Source organism: Prionailurus bengalensis, chromosome A2 (assembly GCF_016509475.1).
Source record: "Prionailurus bengalensis isolate Pbe53 chromosome A2, Fcat_Pben_1.1_paternal_pri, whole genome shotgun sequence".
In the NCBI taxonomy this organism is placed as follows: Eukaryota; Metazoa; Chordata; class Mammalia; order Carnivora; family Felidae; genus Prionailurus; species Prionailurus bengalensis.
This window is the reverse complement of record NC_057348.1, coordinates 163,577,346-163,596,038: the sequence shown is the minus strand read 5'-3', so window position 1 is coordinate 163,596,038 and position 18,693 is coordinate 163,577,346. Positions and strand designations below refer to the sequence as shown.

The 18,693-nt window shown below is 51.3% G+C and overlaps 1 protein-coding gene across 20 annotated transcripts in view; it reads left to right on the top strand.

Moving 5' to 3' along the window:
- The window catches only part of KMT2C (lysine methyltransferase 2C), a 287,946-nt gene extending 270,021 nt beyond the window's left edge, over positions 1–17,925 (top strand). For 19 of the 20 annotated variants that reach the window (XM_043589991.1, XM_043590000.1, XM_043589992.1 and 16 more), the window contains 13 exons: positions 484–662; positions 838–974; positions 1,816–2,065; positions 3,084–3,217; positions 3,667–3,774; positions 5,154–6,273; positions 7,192–7,328; positions 8,602–8,744; positions 9,012–9,180; positions 13,398–13,514; positions 13,874–13,947; positions 14,199–14,307; positions 15,969–17,925. In XM_043589991.1, coding sequence (XP_043445926.1) covers positions 484–662; positions 838–974; positions 1,816–2,065; positions 3,084–3,217; positions 3,667–3,774; positions 5,154–6,273; positions 7,192–7,328; positions 8,602–8,744; positions 9,012–9,180; positions 13,398–13,514; positions 13,874–13,947; positions 14,199–14,307; positions 15,969–16,061 — 2,770 coding nt within the window. In that variant the 3' untranslated portion in view covers positions 16,062–17,925. The remainder of the gene's footprint in view (positions 1–483; positions 663–837; positions 975–1,815; positions 2,066–3,083; positions 3,218–3,666; positions 3,775–5,153; positions 6,274–7,191; positions 7,329–8,601; positions 8,745–9,011; positions 9,181–13,397; positions 13,515–13,873; positions 13,948–14,198; positions 14,308–15,968) is intronic. The other variant, XM_043589985.1, reaches the window with a different exon arrangement.
- The last annotated feature ends 768 nt before the right edge of the window (positions 17,926–18,693 follow it).

The following is an 18,693-nucleotide window of genomic DNA, read 5'->3' as shown; positions in this document are numbered from 1 at the left end:
AAAGTAAAGGCTTATGACCACAGTGACCAAGTTTCCCCCATATTCCCACTCTGCACATCGGCACAGCGGGCTCTGCGGGTGTGCCTGTGGGGCGTGTGGCCTGGCTCTTTCCTTTCCCGCGGCAGACTGCTCCCACAGTCTCCGGGATCTGGAACTTGGCAGAGGTAGGAGTATCCGTCCTTTCTCTGCCACGTTGTAACCTGAACGTTAAATCTTTTGTTGGCGGGTCTTGAAATCTAGATTCTGGAGCTTCAGTCAGACGAAACCTACCATTTAAGTTGAATGTATTTCTTGTATCTTTTTCCGGGAGATTTCTCGCTTGGCCCTGAACCTGTTCGTTGCCTTCTTACATTATTGCCTTTATCCGAAGGACTCTTACAGTCATGCTCGCGGATGGGGCTGGGTCGGTGCAGGAAGCCCCCACCTTCACCCCGCCGTGGTGGGTTTGCACATGTCGGCGTGTCGTGTTTGTCCTCCTCTCAGGATACAGGATCACGCTGGTGGTCGGGACACTCCTGACAGTTTCGTTCCGTCGTCCTCTCCTGAGAGTGTGGTTGGGATGGATGTGAGCAGATACCCAGATTTGTCGTCGGTCAAAGAGGAGCCCCCGGAGCCTGTGCCATCCCCCATCATCCCGATCCTTCCTAGCAGTACTGGCAAAGGTAGGGGAGTACTCAGCCGCGTTGTTTCTCCTCCGGTGTGGCAGTTGACTGATGTCCACCTTTGGGTTCTCAAGAGCATTAACACTCAACCCACCTTTCCTTCCTTCCTCCCTCCCTCCCTTCTTTCCCTCTCTCCCCTTTTCCTCCTTCCTTCCCCACCCCCCCCCCCTTTAAGGTTTGGAATCTAGAAGGAATGACATCAAGACTGAGCCTGGCACTTTATTTTTCACACCGCCTTTTGGTTCCTCTCCAAACGGTCCCAGATCGGGTCTTATATCTGTGGCGATTACTCTGCATCCTACAGCTGCTGAGGTGAGGAGGAAGCAACTTTTTCACGTTGGAAACTCTGTCCCTGTCTTTAAAGGTGTGTCAGGTGGCTGACAACAAGGCGTGTGCAGCAGGGTCATGAGGACAGAAGCTCAGAGTTAGGTGTAGGGTCAGTAGTCACCGTAGCCGTCTAGGCTGCTTCCGAGCGCCACGGCGGGCTCGCCGGAGCCAGGGCAGAACGAAGCTCGCGTTCTCGTGTTTTTATTAAAGCGTGTGCACTGGAGAGAGGAACCTTTTGATGAGCACACATATGAGATGAAGCAGTGAGAAGGCATTTTATCAACAACAGAGGTTTTGGCAGCTGCTGCTGTCGAATACCGAGAATCTCTCTCTCTCTCATCAATTGTGAGGATGTTGGCAGCCACACTGAGCCCAGTGATAGGCTGTGTTGGCCACCGACAGAACCTGGTGCTGGCGTGACAGCGCCCATCCCCGTGGGCTGTCGCAGCGCCGGGCAGAGACCACGCCCAGGAGGTTTCTGCCCAGCTGTGAGAACCGACAGGGTCTAGCTCCTTCCTGGTGGTGGCGTCCGTTCCGCCCGTCACATAGGAAGGTAGCCGGAAGAGGTCGGTGCTCGTGCAAATACTTAACATTAGCTGGGATCCCCGTGTGAGGCTTTCCCTTTAGACAGGTGTTCTTGGGATGCTGCGCCATTCAAATGACTTCTTCCCCGAGACTCTTAAGCCTACGTAGACGTGCTTGGGTTTGCTCGCACTTTACCACTGTACGCGTCCCACGGCTGACAGCCACGGAAGGATGCACTTGGCTTCCGTGGCTCGCCGTTGCCCTCGGTGGGGGTGACGCAGCGTTCACGCCTCTGTTTCAGAACATTAGCAGCGTCGTGGCTGCGTTTTCCGACCTTCTCCACGTCCGAGTTCCTAACAGCTATGAGGTCAGTAATGGTCCAGATGTTCCATCCGTGGGTTTGGTCAGTAGCCACAGAGTAAACCCAGGCTTGGAGTGTCGACAGCATATATTTCTTCGTGGGCCTCCGCCAGGATCTGCAAACCCTCCCAGATCAGCCAGCTCTTACCGGCTGAAGCCGCCCAGCATGCCGTTCCGTCCAGCGAGCGATGGTGAGCTGCTCTGCGTCCCGTTGACCTCGAGTTCGCCCTTGAGTCCCGGGTTAAGCTGGTTCTCGTTAAAATCCCACTTTAGTTTTTAACAACTACCAGGTGACGTGTTGGTGTGTGGTCCTGGGTAAATTAACCGTCCGCGGGCGTTCTGTCGTCTGTGGCGTGCTGGCCTCAGCGCTCTGGGATGGACGTCCTGTCACGTCGTCCCCCAGGAGGTGCTGGCACGCCAGCTCCCCGAGCGCCCGCCGCACCGACCGCCGCTTCCCCTGTCGCACACGCGGCTGGCGTCGGCAGTGTGTCCCCTCTTCCTTCCCCCCCCCCCGTGAGGCCTCTTCCCGTGGCCGTGCTGGCACCTGCCGGCTCCTCAGACCTGCCCAGCTCCCCTGCGCCGTCCCCCTTGCCCCGGTCCCTCGGAATCTTGTCCGTCCCCGCCCCGCCCCCACAACCTGGCAGCTTCCGCGCGGGCCTCCTCTGGGAACCCCAAGGGTGGTCTGTGTGGGGTCTTTGAACTCCCGGCCTCCACCTGCTTCTCTCACACTCCCGTCCCCTGTTCTCCCTTTCTGCCTTCACGCCCTGCATGAACGCTGTGCTCCGAGCGTGCCTGGCCTGCATCCCACGTCTTTATCTGGGCCCTGGGACTCTGCTCACCCCTCTGTGACTTCGCACATCAAACTTAGCCGCCTACCTGTGCCTCTTCATCCTTCATAGAACATTTTTCATCGTCTTAACCCTCAAGCAAAAGTAGTACCCACCTCCCCTGCCCCCACCTCACACGTAGGGTGGATATTAACCCAGCATGGTGCATCGCTTTTCTCTCGTGCTCGCACGTTCGAGCGGTTCCCCAGCTGCTTGAGAGTACGTGTGCTCCTGTAATATGGGTCCTGTAGCCGCTCGAAAAGGATGATAGAAGGGAAGTTAAGTGAGCCGCGTTGTGGGTCGGTACCGTGCAGTTTTACACCTTGTACCACATTGTGTTATTGGTCACCTGCGATCACCAATGAAAGACTCCTGCATTTAGGTCTTTCTGGATATAAGGATTCCGGTATCGCAGAAGGCGCGGCCCTCAGACCACAGTGGTGCTGTCACTGTAAAGTGGTTATTCTTGGAGGCGGCGTGAGGAAATCTTTCAGAGATCTGGCCTTCGTGAACAAGGTACTTCAGCATTCCTTCTGAGCCCACCACCCGCCTCCACCGAAAGGGTCCCACATGCTGCTTTTTCGCTCCTGTGTCCGCAAGAGTCCGCCTGTGGGGGGCTCCATGGGACCCACATTCTGGGAAGTAGCCTCAGCATGTGCCGGACATGCTTTAGGTTAAAACCAAATAGCTACCGTGGACTCTCCGGTTGGATACTATGAGAACAGCATATTTGTAAAAAGAGTGAATATGGATCATCGAGTTTATTTTCGTAAATTTATTTTCTCTTTGGCTAAATTTTTAGATGCCAGGTATTGGCGTGTGGTTTTTTTTTTTTTTTTTTTTTACTTTTAGGACAGAGAGCTGTTTTCACTTTTAACGTAGCATAAAAACCAACAATGCACAGACCTTGTTTTTACGAAATTTTGATTTGTTGAGATCCTTACACATTTCTCTTTGCTTTTCAGGATTCCCGAGAAAGCTCCCACAGAGTCGAGAAGGACATTGTCTTCTGTAGTAATAACTGCTTCGTTCTTTATGCCTCATCCACACAAGCAAAAAACTCAGAAAGCAAGGTAAAATTAGGCTGGTGTCTGTTAGTGAACAAGGTATAGCGAGTGACTTCCGTGCTTTTGGGTTACGTTAATGAACAGAACAGGTTCATAGCTCTCTGCGTGCGGGAAATCGAGGGAGATGTGCTGCGGGTGGAGGCAGGGAGGCCCGCGCTGTTTCAGAGAAATGCCGCTTCCACGACGAGGGGAGTAGGCTTGAATTCTGTCTTGAAAGTTCAGAATTGACTAAAACACTAATAGTCATACAGCCTTTAGTTTTACTTCTTTAATTAAAAATATCTTAATTGAATTACAACAATAATCACAACTCGTATTGATCTTACCCTGACGGGAAAACCTGTTCATAAACACAATTTAAATCTCCTCGTGTGTTTTGGGGAGAAAGCATCGTGTTCACGTCGTGGTGGAGATGGTCTCCTTTACTTGCCTCCGTGTGACTGAAGTGTATCTGAGTGTGTGGCTGATGCGGGGAACCGTCCTTAACCATTCATGCTGAAGGAAGCCTTCCCGTGAGGTGGTGCTGACAGCCCTTCCTGCAGATCACTGTTCTGTCTTTGCTGGAAGAAGGTTCTGGAGACTCTTATTTTTGTAACAGGCAGTAGTCTCCAGTATAATGAAATCAAGCTATGTGTCAAATAGGTTTAGACTTGAAATTGAAATACGTCAGCCTCTATAAGAAGAGGAGTTGGTTTTTTACCAGATAATTTGTAATTTGGTGCGCTGTTCCTGCCTGCTTCTGGAGTTACGGGAGGTGTGTCTCTTCAGATACCTGGCTGGGGGCCGGGGGGAGGTGAGAAGAGGGGAGCCCCGTGGGTCGGGGGTGAGACCGTGTCCCCGGGGAAAACGTCCTGGGGCGTCCTCTGAGCTCACCTCTTCAGGCAGCGGGGTCGCAGCCGGGCAGCCGTGCAGAAGAGTGACGTGTGATGTGAGGGCAGGGACTGCTGCCCCTTCGTTCACATCTGTGCCGATTAGTTCAACCTAAGGTTAGCAGTCAGGAAGTTCAGAGAGTGCAGAGAAGCTCAGAGAAGGTCACGTTCCCAAGTTCTTGTTTGGTTTAACAAAAGACACTGCTCCATTGTACGAATTAGCTAGCCCCTCTTCAGCGTGGAAATTTCTGGGTCTCTCCTGGGTAGACAGGAGTGTCCGAGAAGGTGTAGGAGCAGAATGTTCTCCAGAGATAACGGCTTTGTCCAGCAGGCCAGGGGAGGGACCCCCAGCACTGTCCTGCCCTCATCAACGCCCTCGGGGTTGGGCGGCCGCTTCTGCTGTGCGCGAACCCCTCATGCTCGCTCAGAGAGCCTTTCCCTGCCCCCCGGGCCCAGGCCCCGTGAAAGCCTGCCGCTCGGCTTCTTGCTCTAGAGCTGCTCTTGCTTCCTGTGCAGGAATCCGCCCCTCCGTTGCCACAGTCGCCTGTAAGAGAGACGCCTTCCAAAGCGTTTCACCAGTACAGTAACAACATCTCCACCTTGGACGTGCACTGCCTCCCGCAGCTCCAGGAAGAAGCTTCTCCCCCCGCGTCACCCCCCATCACTTTCCCTCCGGCTTTTGAAGCAGCCAAAGTAGAGGCCAAGCCAGACGAGCTTAAGGTGACAGTCAAGTTAAAGCCTCGGCTAAGAACTGTCCACGGTGGGTTTGAAGATTGTAGGCCGATTAATAAAAAGTGGAGAGGGATGAAATGGAAGAAGTGGAGCATCCACATTGTAATCCCCAAGGGGACATTCAAACCCCCTTGTGAGGATGAAATCGACGAGTTTTTGAAGAAGCTGGGCACGTCCCTTAAGCCTGACCCTGTGCCCAAAGACTATCGGAAGTGTTGCTTTTGCCACGAAGAGGGTGATGGATTGACCGACGGACCGGCAAGACTGCTCAACCTTGACTTGGACGTGTGGGTCCACCTGAACTGTGCGCTGTGGTCCACGGAGGTCTATGAGACCCAGGCCGGGGCCTTGATAAACGTGGAGCTGGCGCTGAGGAGGGGCCTGCAGATGAAGTGCGTCTTCTGCCATAAAATGGGCGCCACCAGCGGATGCCACAGATTTCGGTGCGCCAACATTTACCACTTCACTTGCGCCATTAAAGCACAATGCATGTTTTTTAAGGATAAAACGATGCTGTGTCCCGTGCACAAACCAAAGGGAATTCACGAGCAGGAGCTGAGTTACTTCGCGGTCTTCAGACGGGTCTACGTTCAACGCGACGAGGTGCGACAGATCGCTAGCATCGTGCAGCGCGGAGAGCGGGACCACACCTTCCGCGTCGGAAGCCTCATCTTCCACACGATCGGCCAGCTGCTCCCACAGCAGATGCAGGCGTTCCATTCCCCCAAGGCGCTCTTCCCCGTGGGCTACGAGGCCAGCCGCTTGTACTGGAGCACCCGCTACGCCAACAGGCGCTGCCGCTACCTGTGCTCCATCGAGGAGAAGGAGGGGCGCCCGGTGTTCGTCATCCGAATCGTGGAGCAAGGCCACGAAGACCTGGTCCTGAGCGACTCCTCCCCTAAAGGTAACGTCGCGCTGTGTGCCCCGCAGAGACGGGTCGCGCCCGGGTTCCCGTGTGCTGTCTCGTGCTTGCCTCAGACCACCTCAGCACGGATGTGGGGTTTTCACGGACACGTGCAAATCTTCCCTTCTTTGAGGTATTGCACCTGCTGTCCTCGCCGTGCCACTTTGCCGAACCTACTCAAAATCAGAGTATGTGTTTGAACACACAGTTAGTTGATAAACCGGTGGTTTGTACGCGAAGATTGCCTGTTGTTTGCACCGGGGCCTTCCGGGTCAGAGGGCGGGAGCCATATTCAAAGCATCTTCTGTACGTTGCCTTGTGCGAGTAGCGTCAGACGTTAAACATATTAGCAGCGAGTAATTAGACGCTTAATTTTGACCATAGCGTGAAACCTAAGCGGTCATTTTATTGATGCAGAAAGTCCTGGGAATTGCTTTTTTTTTTTCCAGCGATTTTTATAAAAATGTATGAAAATGCCCTGAAGATAATTCTAGTGGAAATACCAATTTCCTATTCTAATTTAAATCTGAGAAAAAAGAAATGTATTTCTATACACTGCTAATTAGACTAATCATTTAAAAATTTAAAGTTACGTGCCTAGTATGAAGATGAATGAACTTCTTGCAAGAATTTGTTACATTAAACTTTCTTTCCGCTTTCACTGTTTAAGTTCCTAAATGTGACACATTCCTCCCCCCAAAATTTCCTAAAGTCTTGACATAAACTGCCACCTGACCAGCGGATAATACCAGGTTCGTCGGGTCACTGCCTCCAAGGCCTTACGTGGAAACTGGGACGTCTCGGAGGCTCAGTCTTCATTTTGCTCCGGTTTCGACTTTATCCCGTTTTCCTCTCTGTTGAGCGGAGATTAAGTTTGTTGTAAACAGTTTTGTTTTTGTTTGTTTTGGCCACATGTAGGTGTTTGGGATAAAATTTTGGAGCCCGTGGCGTGTGTGAGAAAACAGTCTGAAATGCTCCAGCTCTTTCCAGCATATTTGAAGGGAGAAGACCTGTTTGGCCTAACGGTGTCCGCGGTGGTGCGGATCGCGGAGTCCGTGAGTATCTCGGGCTAGATGGGGCGTCAGATCACCTTTCTGGTTGCGCGTGGTGTTCCTTGGGGGGGACCGTTTTAACACGAGCCGTCACGGTCCTGATACTTTGAGGTCGTGCTCTGCCTGTGCATTCGCTCCCGCCTCTATTCGTGTCTCTCGAGGCACCCGCGACGCATCGGAAAACCTCAGTGAATGTTCGTGGTCACTCCGCGAGGTGGCTCACAACTTTCAGGGTCTCTTCAAGGGCACGGGCAAGGCAGGGGCAAGGACGGAGCGTTGTTTTGTATTCAGGCAGCGCTGGGTGGGGGAGGGGACCCTCGTCCCCTCTGCTTCCTCGCGTTTCCCTGCACTTAGCAATGTTGGTGTGTCCGGTCCCCGACGCCGGGGTGCTGGTGGCCACGTTCCTGCCCCATGCCAGGGCCGGTGACCAGAGGGCAGTTGGATTGCAGGAGCACCAGGCCGTCTCTGACATGTCTTTGCAATCTTTTAGGATTACAAGCCTGTTTGCCAGTGAGTCTACACAATGCTTTTGGGAAACTGCATGATTATAAGGCAGTATTTTGAATAAGAAAAAATCATCGATGTTCGTGGGTTTTGTTTTGGTTGCAGTTTTGGTTTTTTGGAGAAGCAGAGGACACCCCAAAAGCCGCTGAGTTATGTGCCCACTTTCTTGCTTCGGTAGAAGCAAGGGCTCTAAACGATGCATGGCTTTCAGGTCTGTAGAGAAATATGTTCACAAGTAACAAATTCTAGAAAAGACTTCTACCATAAAATTATTTTACAAGTAAATTTCTTAGGGTACCACCTACACTCTCAGGGAATTGAGTGTGATAACTCGTGGAAGAAGTGAGAAATCAAGAAAGTAGACCTTACAAAATGTTGTTTAACTATTTACTTTTAAAACTCCAAACGAAGATCTAAAAGTTGAAAGAACGAAGTTGTGAAGTAGTCTGCTCCCCACGCGTGGGCCGGAACAGTCCGATCCAAAAACCAGGCACGTGTGTTGGCTGGTGTGTGGTTGTTCCGTGGGTTAATACTTGTCTTCAGGGAGCGTTCGCCAGGGTTTACTAAGGTCTGAAATGTGTGTGTTAACAACGAAACCCATCCAAGTGCGGGCTGCTGTGTTAACGCCAGCTAGAGGACCGTTTTGTGAACCGGGAGTATGTCGACCGGTTATTTCCGCAGAAGTTCAAGCCGAGGCGTCCTTTGGCCAGCTCGCCGTGGCCTGCGGTCTGGGTCAGTAAACGAACCCTCCGTCTGTTCTGCTCCTTTTCAGCTGCCTGGGGTTGAGGCGTGTGAAAACTACACCTTCCGCTACGGCCGCAACCCTCTCATGGAGCTTCCTCTTGCCGTTAACCCCACAGGCTGCGCCCGATCGGAACCTAAAATGAGTGCCCATGTCAAGAGGTTTGTGTTAAGGTATTTTCTTTTAACTTCACATAGTACAGCCCAGGGTTTCTAGGCGCATTAGTGGTTTCTGTGCTTGACTTGTCTGCTGCTTACAAACCCTGCTGTCTCTGGCTGTGTCTGTGCCGACCGCATCAGAGAACCCGCCGTGTGGCTCTGCTAGGCGGCTTTCCATGTGCGTTCTCGTCAGTAAGACCTTGAACCGACGGGCTTGGCGTCATTCGGAGATGTCTTCAGTTCTCCTTTTATTTCTTCCTGCTGACGTGCCGCTGCGTGCAGACCTCACACCCTGAACAGCACCAGCACCTCCAAGTCCTTTCAGAGCACGGTCACCGGCGAGCTGAACGCGCCCTACAGCAAGCAGTTTGTGCACTCTAAGTCCTCGCAGTACCGGAAGATGAAGACCGAGTGGAAGTCCAACGTGTACCTGGCCCGGTCCCGCATCCAGGTGAGGGCGTAGTGTGCCGTCGGGGCGGGAGGGAGGACGTGGGTCCCGCGGCTGCGGGAGTGGAACCGCATCGCCACCACCCCGTCAGATCTCGTCGGTTGGTAACACTGGGGGACTCCGTGTGTCTCCTGGAGCACGATGCCCCCCCCCCCCCGAAAGGAAGGGCCCCTGGGATCCTCGCCTGTGTGTCTTCATGAAAGCTCGTGGGAGGCGGGAGGCAGGTGGCGCTGTGCTTTGCACGTATGGATCCGTGGAGAGTTCACCAGGGCTACTGGGTACTCAGGAGAGATACAGAGGAGTGTTTTCAAAAGGTGCTCCAGGTCGGGGACTTCTCTTTCGGAAGCCTCTTGGCAGGAAAGCCCCCGCGTGTGCTGGTGCGTACATTGTCGCATCCCCTCCAGAGAGAGCCGTTTGTAGGCCGAGCGTGTGAGTTGACATCTCTGGCCCATCCTTCCTGAGCCGCCTGCTCGGTGTCTCCCTCCCGATGTCCCCGGATGGGATTCCGAAGCTCCCGTTGCCCTAGAGCCAATCGTGTGCACGTTGTCCTCGTGCGCGCGGCTCGTGCGCCTTGGCCGCGGTAGGCCCGGGTCCAGAGCGTCGTCCACTTTCGTTGCCTTTCCCCCCAGAAGAGCTCCCTCAGGTCCACTCTCTGGCTGTCACCCTGCTGTCACCTGCCACCCCGTCCCACCCACACCCAGTGTGAGCTCCTCAAAATAGAAATCTGACCTGTATTGCGCCGTGTGGACTCAGTGGGATTCTTGTTCCTTTGTTGGAACCTTTTTCCTCCTCTCGGGAAGATTTTAGGATCTCGTTGTTGTTCTTGGTATTTGGACATTTTACAAAAAATATGGTTAGGTTTGGGTCATTTTTTTAAAAAAATTACTGCTGTTTTTCCTACCAGACCCTTTTTGACCTGGAACTTGTGGCCTTCAGTCTGGAAGTGTTTCTTCGTTAATTCTTTCGCAAGTTCCTCTGTTTCTTTCTGTTTGAACCTGTAGACGGGTACTGGACCCACGAGATCCAAGATCTCACAGTGGGGACCCCAGACTAGCAGCGTCACCTGAGACCTCTGAGACCTGACAGTCTGTCCCCCGAGGTGGGGCCCCGGGTGATCAGTGCGAGCAAAGGCAGTCGAGAACTTCTGTCTCCACCAGCCCTCCTCCTTCCCCCTCCGGTTTTGGTTCCCTTGTCCTTGTTCTGTGACTTCTACTTTATCTACTGATCTTTCTTTTGTGTTAAAATTTTATGCCTGAGATCTCTTTCTGCTCTTGATGTTTCTATTTGATACTTGGTTTTCAAATTACAGATACGCTGTCTTTCCTTCCTGCTGTTGCCTCAAGAGCAGAGCGCCTCCAATTCCTGGGGAACCCAGTGGTCCACTCCCGGCGGTGTGTCCTTTCCATTTGAAACGTTCCCCAGTAGCCCACCCACTCTTACCATTCCTCACGGTCGGTCTTACCCCCTCACTGTCGTTTCCGTGATTTCTTACCCCGGTGTTGAGTCTGCACCACGTACTGTCCTAACAGTGCAGAAACATCCGGGCACAGATGTGCCGGTGGGGTCATTCAACTACGCTTTCTGCAGCATCGTTGACGCGCCAGTCCTCCGAGGAACGTCTAGGGTGGCTGAGGGAGTGGTGTTTCATTCTAATGGCTGTGAGGTTCCACGATGCCCTTGAGCTGTAACTAATTCAAGCGTCCCACAGCCGATAAACGTTTGCTTTGCTTACGGTTTTTCCCAAAACAGCAGTGCCACCAATCTCTCGTACCAAATACCCCCGCATATCGGTAGATTCACTTCTTTGGAGAATATTCCCAAAAGTGAGAGGACTGTGTAAAAGCATACGTACTTTTCGTCTTAGGTTTTCTGAAAAGGCTGCAAATGCACATTTCTTCCAGTGCCCGGAAGATGGTCTCTCTTCTTCCCTTCCCACCTGTAGTGCCACTGTCTTCTTACGTTTCTGCCAGCCTGATACCCCTTCCTTAACTGCAGTTTCCAGCTGATGAATGGGCGTGCAGCTTTTCACGTGCGCCATTTGGATTTGCTCTTTTATAAATTACATACTCCCGTGTTTCCCGGTCCTTAAGAACTTGTGCTAACAGAGGAATTGCCCTATAAAACATCCTTTGCCTGTTAGAAAGTAGGGTTTCTTTTTTCTTTAGAAACGTTTTAATTTTGAGGGGCAACTGGGTGGCTCAGTCAGTTGAGTGTCCGACTCTTGATTTCAGCTCAGGTCGTGATCTCACAGTTCATACGTTTGAACCCTGTGTCGGGCTCTGTGTTGACAGCATGCAGCCTGCTTGGATTCTCTCTCTCTCTCTCTCTCTCTCTCTCTCTCTCTCTCTGTCTCTCTCTCTCTCTCTCTCCCCCCCTCCCCCGCCCTCCCCCCCTTGCTCTCTGTCTCTCAAAATAAAAGGAAAGTTTAAAAAAGGTTGTAATTTTCACATAGTCAAATGTATATACTTTTCTATAGCTTCTAGTCTTGGTGAAGACAGTGGGCTATGTTGTATATGTGGCTCTTAGGCATCTGTAGTTCAGAGATTTTTTGTTTAAGACAATTTTAGTTTTTCCATTGAATAACGAGTTGAAGCACCATTTGGTAAATAATCCTCCCACATTGCACTGATCATGATACCACCATACTGCTCACAACTATCACGCATTCAGTTTTCACATATGCACGGACCTACTGGGGATTCTCTGTTCTTTTTCATTGATCTCCCTGTCCTTTTTTTTTAAGTTTATTTAATATTTATTTATTTTTGAGAGAGAGAGAGACACACACACAGAATCCGAAGTAGGCTCCAGGCTCTGAGCTGCCAGCACAGAGCCTGGTGCGGGACTCAAACTTCGGAACCACGGGATCATGACCCGAGCCGAAGTCAGACGCTTAACTGAGCCCCCCCAGGCGCCCCTCCCTGTCCGCTCTCAAATGAAATTATATTGATCTGTATACGTGTTACTTTTTGTGTTCTGGTTCATTCACCTCAGACCTGGAATTGAACAGATAAATTGCGTAATTTTTTTTTGTTTTTCACCAAAAGAGAATTCACACACCAAAGTGTCTAAGGCGCCTGGTACTGTGTGCCCCACTGTGGCCGCTGGATGTCGCTGCCCCTGGGGACCCTCCCAGTTAGCACATGCTCTTTCCCTACTCTGTTCCTGCTGTCCTCCGGCCAGTTTGAGCAGAGAAGGCAGACTCACATCGGGACAAGAAAATGTCAAATGTCCATAGAAGTTGTATTTCTTTCAGTCTGTTATTTTTCCAGAATTTGTAATGCTGAAACCCTAAAACCGTGCATAATGGAATGTGATTTATTAGGCCCCTGGCATAGACACTGAACTGCCAAACGAGAGACCTGTTTCAGTGTTTTTAGCCAGTTCAGACTCCTGTACATTTCTCAGGACTCAAAACTTGAGGGGAGAAGATTCCCTTCTGGAAGAACTTTATGTCTTTCCAACTTTCCTCCTTTTCCTGCTTCTCCTTCTGCCCTGGCTCCCAGGAACTCCTCGCCAGATCTGCAACCTGACTGCAGTATTAATAACCCCTGTGATTAGTCCTATTTCTGATTTGTTAAGTTTACTGTCCTGTCGTGCCCTTTTGGAAATGGTAACGGGAGAAAATGAATACCAGAAGCCGTTAGCGTGTTTAGTTGGTGGGATCTCAGCACGAATTACACACAAGATAAGACGTCGGCAGACTGTGGGCAGCCAGCGGTGCTAGTCTGTAAATATGTCTTAAGAATTGTGTGTGACGGGGCACCTGGGTGGCTCAGTCGGTCAAGTGTCCAACTTTGGCCTGGGTCACGATCTCACCGCTGGTGAGTTCCGGCTCTCTGCTGACAGCTCAGAGCCTGGAGCCTGCTTCGGATTCTGTGTCTCCCTCTCTCTCTCTGCCCCTCCCCCCGCTCACACTCTTGTCTCTCTCTCTCTCAAAAACTAAAAATAAAACATTAAAAAAAAAGAATTTCGTGTGAGGACACGAGACTGAGACAGGTAGTTGTGGCATTACTTTAAGTGGCAGGATTGTTTCAGTTTCATATGGAAGTATGTGTATTCACTGGAAAAGAGCACTTGAGTTCAGGCGAAGTCTTTAGCACTGCACTTAGGACGTGGTCTTTGTAGGAAAGGAAATGATCCGTTTGTTGTCCAGGAAGTTGAAGTGGTAACTGAGGTACGTGTACGTACCTTTTCTTTTCCTTTTCTGCCTTTTGCAGGGGCTGGGCCTGTATGCTGCTAGAGACATCGAGAAGCACACCATGGTCATCGAGTACATCGGGACTATCATTCGAAATGAAGTTGCCAACAGAAAGGAGAAGCTGTACGAGTCTCAGGTAAGTGACCTCCTCTTCCCTGTCCCTGTGCTAAAAGCTGGAGACGGGGCCTAATCTGTCCTGCTACGTTCACTTTGGACCACAGGGCACATCTGGACGTTCTTGTGTTTTCCTTGCTTTTTTCTGTCAGTCTTCCCTTACTCAGTTGGTGGTACTGTTTGCCTAGATAGACCTGTAGGTTAGTGAACCTGGCGCTGCCTCACGATCGTTGACGCACATTCACAGCACGCAAACAAATGTCAGCTGACCGGCTGTGTGAACGCACAGTGAGCGCGATCGGGCCGCGCTTCCCTTCCCCCCGACTCAGTCTCCCTGCGGTGAACGTGCACGTGGAGAAGTTTCTGACTTTTCTCTTGCAGAACCGCGGCGTGTACATGTTCCGCATGGATAGTGACCACGTGATCGACGCAACGCTCACCGGAGGGCCTGCCAGGTGAGGCGAGGAGTCTGGTCCAGGAGGTGGGGCTCACTGGGCCCCCTATGCTCATGACAGCCTCCGCGATGAAACATTCAGGGCAGATAAGTTCGGGCAAGAATTTTGATCTAAAATTGTCTGATTGGTCTGTTCTATTGATGGGCAGGTAGGACTGTCTCAGGCACAAGTTTTCCCTAAGAACTGAAAGTTTTTGACGCTGCCTCCAGCTGTTTCCTAATAAACAGTTTTCTGAAACGGTGGCTTTGCAGATACATCAACCATTCGTGTGCGCCCAACTGCGTGGCAGAAGTGGTGACTTTTGAGAGGGGACACAAAATTATCATCAGCTCCAACCGGAGGATCCAGAAGGGAGAGGAGGTAAGAGAGTGGGTCGTGTCTGCTCCGTCCTCATCCCCACACGGAGTTCCCTGCTTTGAACAGTCAGCCTGGCCCGCTGTTTTCCACAGTCTTTGCTGCTAGAGAAATTCTCCTCGTGGTAGGTCAGAGGCTGCCGCCCTGGCACTTCACCCAGGGACATTCGAGCGCCACCTTCCTCCTCATGGAAGCATTGCAGTGTTTGAGGCCGGCTCCTCCCGATTCCCTCATGCCGTGCTCCCCAAACGCCACATCCCCGCGTCGCCCGCCTGGCATCATTTTCCCGTGTCTTACCCCCTTGGTCACAGTTGGGCAACGTCCCTCTCCTTAAAGATTTTACCTGTCATCGAACTGATGTCTGAGGAAATGGGATCGTGGCCTCCGGGGACGTTACGGCTCACAGGAGGCCACCGTAAGGCTGTGGGTGGCCAATTTGGGGGCAGCATGTGGGTCCGGATTGCTTGAATTCATTCACACACTGGATCGAGACGAGCTTCCAGGTTTTTCTCAAGATTTTCAAACAGCTTGGCTCTTGTGTTATTCTTTCTTTTCTTCAAAATGCTGGATGCCGAACTTGACATTTGTTTCTTTGGTCTCACAGACGCCTTTCCCCCGTTAAGGTTATTTCTAGTCTAGACCACTCGTTTATGTTTCCGAAGCCCGTGTCCCACAAACGCGATCACCACACGTTTCAACCCGGGAACGCCGAGCACCGTGGGTTTCTGGAGCCCTCTCCCGGGGGTTTCCGGGGCCTGCGTGTGTTCACACTGTTGGAACCCCCGGCCCTTTGAATAGAGCTCTGGGGTCGTTCTTGTAGGTTTTTGGTCTTTTTGGAATCCCCTCTTTCAAATCAAGAGTTTACCCAAGGCCCATTGTGCATCTCAAAGTATCTTGATGAGTAGACGAGGGGAGGTTCCTGAGAACCTGGCTCGGAGGCCCCGTGAGCTCCAGGCCCATCCTTCCCCTTCCCGCCTGAGGAATCTTGAGTGGGTGGCTCAGCCTCTCTGAGCCCCCGCCTCATTTCGTGTACCGTGGAGAAGGTTTCCTTGAAGGACCCCTCAAGGCCCCGGTAACAGGTGCTAAGTAGTTCGGTTGCTCGGGGAGGCTACTGCGTGAGTTCCGTGGTGTCCCCTTTCGGTGTCCCAGGAGGTCTCGGCGAGCGGCGCCGTACTCGGGGTGTGCTGAGTCAGGAGGGCCCCGGAGGGTGTGGGTCCTCCCTTCTGGCTGGGCCACCTGGGGTTGTGTGTGAGCAGGGTGGCCGTGCGGACCCCCACCTACCTGACGGCGGGGCCAGTCACCCTAGGAAGGCCCTCCGTAAACGTTCTTTTAAGCGAGGACAGAGGAGAACGAGGTCCGCTGGCAGGGATGGGTCGTCCGGCCCGAGGGTGATGGGGGAGGGAGCGTGGGGGCCGCGTGGAGCCGTGGAACGCGCCTCTCCCCAGCCTGCCTTCCCTTCCTCGGGCTGGCTCGGCCTGCGGGCGGTGCCTCCCGGGGCCCCGGGTGGTTCTCGTTCCCGGGGCCCCGGGGCCCCGGGTCCCCGGGTCCCCAGAGCCCCCGCGACCCGGCCCGGCCGCCCGTCCACCTGCCGCGCTGCCGGCGTGAGGACCGGGCGGACCGAGGCGCGGCCCCTTCGTCCCGCTCACGCCGTGTCTCTGCCGCGGCAGCTGTGCTACGACTACAAGTTCGACTTCGAGGACGACCAGCACAAGATTCCGTGTCACTGCGGGGCCGTGAACTGCCGGAAGTGGATGAACTGAACGCACTCCTCGCCGTTCGGCGGGCGGCTCGTCCCCACGAAGAAGCGATTCGACGCACCGTTTGACTTCTGCAGACAGAAAGAGATGTTTGTTTTCTGTTGTGTGACTTCTTGAAGCGAGCTTCTGGGAGTCCCGGCTCCTCGGCCCCGGGCGGGAGCCGCCGGGATGGCCCGGAACGGCCCAGCACTTTTGTTTTCTGCTTTCTCTTTCCTTCCTCCTTCTTTCCGCGGGTGGGTTTTGTTGTGTTTCGTTTTGTTCTCGAGTCTCACCGAGGAGAAACTTCTACTGGGGCGGAGAGCCGCGGGCTGCCGGGCCCCAGGGTGGGGGCTTCCTATGAATGTAAGACTGAGATCACCAGCGAAAGGGAGATACGTCCAAAGTGCTGGCCACGGCCTTATCTGAAAAAGGGGCAGGCCCTCTAACTTAAAAGTTTTTTAAATAAAGTAGACACCACTGAACAAGGAATGTACTGCAACGACTTCCTTAGGGACGGAGCTAAGGGGCGATAACTTGCACTAAAACACGTTTAAATACTTGATTCCATGAGTCAGTTTATTGTAGTTTTTGATTTCTGTAAAATAAGAGAAACTTTTTGTATTTATTATTGAATAAGTGAATGAAGCTATTTTTAAATAAAAGTTAGAAGAAAGCCAAGCTGCTGCTGTTACCTGCAGAACTAACAAACTCTGTTACTTTGTACAAATATGTAAATATTTTGAGAAGAAAAAAAATACAGTATAAAAATAGTATTGACCAAATGCTACCAGGCTCCGCAGCAGCTCGGGTGCTTATAAAATGTTCACGGGGATGTTACAATACAACTTTGTGTTGTTAAATATGCCATTATAATTCTGTAATAACCAAAACTTCAACCTAGAGTATTTGGGGTTTTTTGCAAACTACGGTCTATTAGTACTTAATTGTTTTATACACCTTCCGATAGAACGGAGTGTGGGCTGTGACTCCACCTTTTATAGCCGTTTTGGTAATTTAAACTAATGTTTTCATATTCTATTGTTGCATCCCTACTTCTTCAGGTTTTTTTGTGCTTACGATTTGTGATAACTGTGAATAACTGCTTCAAGATACACCCAAATGGAGGCTGAACTTTTCTTCAGCAAAAGTAGTTTTGATTAGAACTTTGTTTCAAGCCACAGAGAATCATGTAAACCTATTAGATCATGTAGCAGGGCTCCAGTCTAACTCTCTAGCCTTCTATTTAACACAAACATTTGAAAAGGAAAAAAAGAGAAAAAAGAAAAAAAAAAAAAAGAGCGAGATTCGATCACAGTTGTGGCTGCAGGACCCGGGCCGATAGGGTTTTGGAAGATGTAATTTTAAAATGTGTTTGTATGAACTGTTTGTTTACATTTCTTTAATAAAAAAAAAAAACACTGTTTTGTGTTTGCTTGTAGAAACTTAATCAGCATTTTGAACCAGGTTAGCTTTTTATTTTGTACTTAAAATTCTGGTACGGACACTTCACAGGCTGAGTATAAATGAAGTTTCTGTGTGCACAATTCAAGTGAGCTGTGAACTGTCGGTCTATCAGTGACGCAGTTCTGAACTTGTAATGTATATGGCATGATGTATTTTTATCTTACAGAATAAATCAATTGTATATATTTTTCTCTTGATAAATAGCTGTATGAAATTTGTTTCTTGAATATTTTTCTTCTCTTGTACAATATCCTGACATCCTACCAGTATTTGTCCTACCGGGTTTTTGTTTTCTGTTCTGTATAATAGTACCTAATGTTGGCAAAAATTGAATTTTTTGAAGTATACAGAGTGTTATGGGTTTTGGAATTTGTGGACACAGATTTAGAAGATCACCATTTACAAATAAAATATTTTACATCTATAAAAGCTCCTGCGTCTGTGTCAGCCCCGCCCGTGTTCCGCCTGGAGCTCGGGAGTGGACAGGTTCTTTTCAGATAAAACATTCACGTCTCCTTCCCGTCTCATTCCCGACAGAGACGGTCTGCTTTGGCGGGAACTTGGCTTTTTCCTTAGGGTGTTGGCCGCCAAGGCCAAGTTAAAGCATATCCGTGGTGCCCTGGTCCCTTGTTTTAAGTCCATTTTTGTTTGTTAAACTTAGTCCTTAGATTTGTTGTTTTTTTTTTTTTTTTTTTTTTTGGAGGAGGCTCTTCTAGGTTTGTTCTCTGTGGTAGAGACTGGATTTCTGTCGTATTGAATGTACTTAACATTTCAGGGGATTGCCGAAATTAGCTCAGAATCCCCCTCGCAATTTCTAAAACTGGTTTTTAGCTCATGCTTCATGAACAGCCTAAAATAACGAGCTTTTATACTGCCCGGTTTCGTTAGAAATTCTCAAAGGGCCGATCTGACAGAGGTTTTAAAAATACTCTTAACGCGTGTCCCGTTTGCGAAGTGCGCGTTCGGCCGGGGCTGGAGCGCTCCCGGTCTGCGCCAGGGTTGGGGCCGTGGCTTCTCGGACTTGGCACTGGGTCTCCAACGACCGGACGCGGGAGGAGGCAGACTCGAGTCCTCTCACAGCCCGAGTCCTGCCCTCCGCTGGAGGGGGTCCGGCCACTCGTTCGCGGCCAGGCCAGGAGAGGCGCAGACGCTCCCCGTAGCCGGCGGGTCTCACGTGGCTGTGGTTCCGCGG